This window comes from Eulemur rufifrons, chromosome 16 (assembly GCF_041146395.1).
Source record: "Eulemur rufifrons isolate Redbay chromosome 16, OSU_ERuf_1, whole genome shotgun sequence".
In the NCBI taxonomy this organism is placed as follows: Eukaryota; Metazoa; Chordata; class Mammalia; order Primates; family Lemuridae; genus Eulemur; species Eulemur rufifrons.
This window is the reverse complement of record NC_090998.1, coordinates 43,344,191-43,346,176: the sequence shown is the minus strand read 5'-3', so window position 1 is coordinate 43,346,176 and position 1,986 is coordinate 43,344,191. Positions and strand designations below refer to the sequence as shown.

The window sequence follows — 1,986 nt, the reverse complement described above, 5'->3', positions numbered from 1 at the left end:
AATCTTGCCTTTATATGAGAAATACTAGTGATTATTGATTTACCTAAATTTATTTACACAGATGAGAGATCGAACACTCTCTATAACTTAATATAGTTAAGTCTTGGTTTTTAGGCTAATTAGATAAAGAGGTGTTGATGACATATAAATATGTCTAACAAAAGGAGTGAAATGAGGTGTTTAGAGAGAGTTAATTTAGAGTAGAGAGTTTTTCATTCAGCTTTGCTTTTAGGGATACATTGTGCACATAATCACATTCATTTCTTTGAAGAAAAGATTATCCTTTGGACCATGCTCTTAAAGGCTTGTTTCACTTGCTGATTTCTTAGTGTGTATATGAAGGGATTCAAAAGAGGAGCCACTGAAGTATTAAGCACAGCTACTCCTTTGCTTAAAGTCACCCTTTCCCTTGCAGAAGGCTTTATGTACATGAAGATGCAACTACCATAAGAGAGGGAAACAACTATTATATGGGAGGAACAAGTGGAAAAGGCTTTTTTCCTTTGACTCATAGAAGGAATTCTTAGAATTGTCCGGATAATATTTGTATAGGAGAGAATAACTAAGGTCAAGGTGACCATGAGTGTCACCACGGCTAAACAAAATGCCATGAGTTCTAGAAAGTGAGTGTTTGTACAAGAAAGCTGCAGAATTGGAGAAGAATCGCAGATAAAATGATCAATTATATTGGAGGCACAGAAGTCCAACTGCAGAAGAAGGATTATTGGTGGAAAGATGATCAAGAATCCTGCAAGCCAGGAGCTACAGACAAGAAGGGTACAAACCCTGGTGCTAATGATGGTTGTGTAATGAAGAGGTTTGCAGATGGCCACATAACGGTCATAGGACATGGCAGCCAGAAGATAAAATTCTGTTACCCCCAAGAAGATGAAAAAAAATAGCTGAGCCACACAACCATTATAGGAAATGGTTTGGTCTCCTGTCACGATGGTGACAAGGAATCTGGGAATGCAGACAGATGTGAATGATATTTCTAGGAAGGAGAAATTCCTAAGGAAGAAATACATGGGGGTCTGCAGGTGGGGATCTGAAATGGTGAGTGTGATAATGATCAGGTTCCCAGTCACACTTAGCATGTAAGTAACAAGAAGAAATATGAAGAGTACGATCTGCCACTGTGGGTCACTTGTCAATCCAAGAAGAATAAAGTGTGTTACTGCTGTGGAATTTCTCATTATTTTCTTTCTTTAAAAAGGTATTCTGTATTTAAGCTGTAAAATAGATGAAGAAATAAGAAAGTCATAACATCAGTAAAGAAATTTGGTAATTTTTTTTCTGTGCTGGCTTACTTCATTTATTGTAAATGCCTTCCAGTTTCATCTATGATGTCACAAATGGCAGTATGGCAGTATCTCCTTCTTTTAAAAGGCTGGAAAATATTCCATTATATATAGCTAAGCATCTATCTATCTATCCATGTATCTCATATACATACATCCTAATATCTATCTATCTATCTCTTTAAAGGGTACAAGCATGCCCTTATTTTGGATGAATAAATCTAGAGATCTAACGTACTGTGCAAGGACTACAGTTAATAATATTGTATTGTATAATGAAAGTTTTTTGAGAGAGGAGATTTCATGTGATCTTACCACAAATAAAGATAACTATGAAAGGTGGTGATGAATAGAATAATTTGCTTGACTATAATAATTTTACTAAGTATATGCGTATCAAAATATGTTGGGCACTTTAAATATATACAATAACAAACTTAGGAAAAAACACACACCCTTTAAAAATTATTACCTTTTGCTTTTAGAGAAAAATGATTTCATCGTACATAGAAACAAAATACTTTTAAAAAACTGTTTTATTACCTCATATATTCGTTATTCCTGTATTTTCTTCATTATATTCTCATATATTTCCATATAAGTCTGTCTTCTGAATGTCTCAATATATTCCCTGAAAATAAGAAAAAAGAAATTAAAACTTTTGAGATTAAAACATTTTCAAATA

The 1,986-nt window shown here is 33.9% G+C and overlaps 1 protein-coding gene across 1 annotated transcript; it reads right to left on the bottom strand.

Annotated features, from left to right (window-relative positions):
- Positions 1-257: 257 nt before the first annotated feature.
- Positions 258-1,196, bottom strand: LOC138396786 (olfactory receptor 6C75). The gene has a single exon (XM_069490448.1). It carries the CDS (start codon positions 1,194-1,196, stop codon positions 258-260), a length of 939 nt encoding a protein of 312 aa, XP_069346549.1.
- Positions 1,197-1,986: the final 790 nt, after the last annotated feature.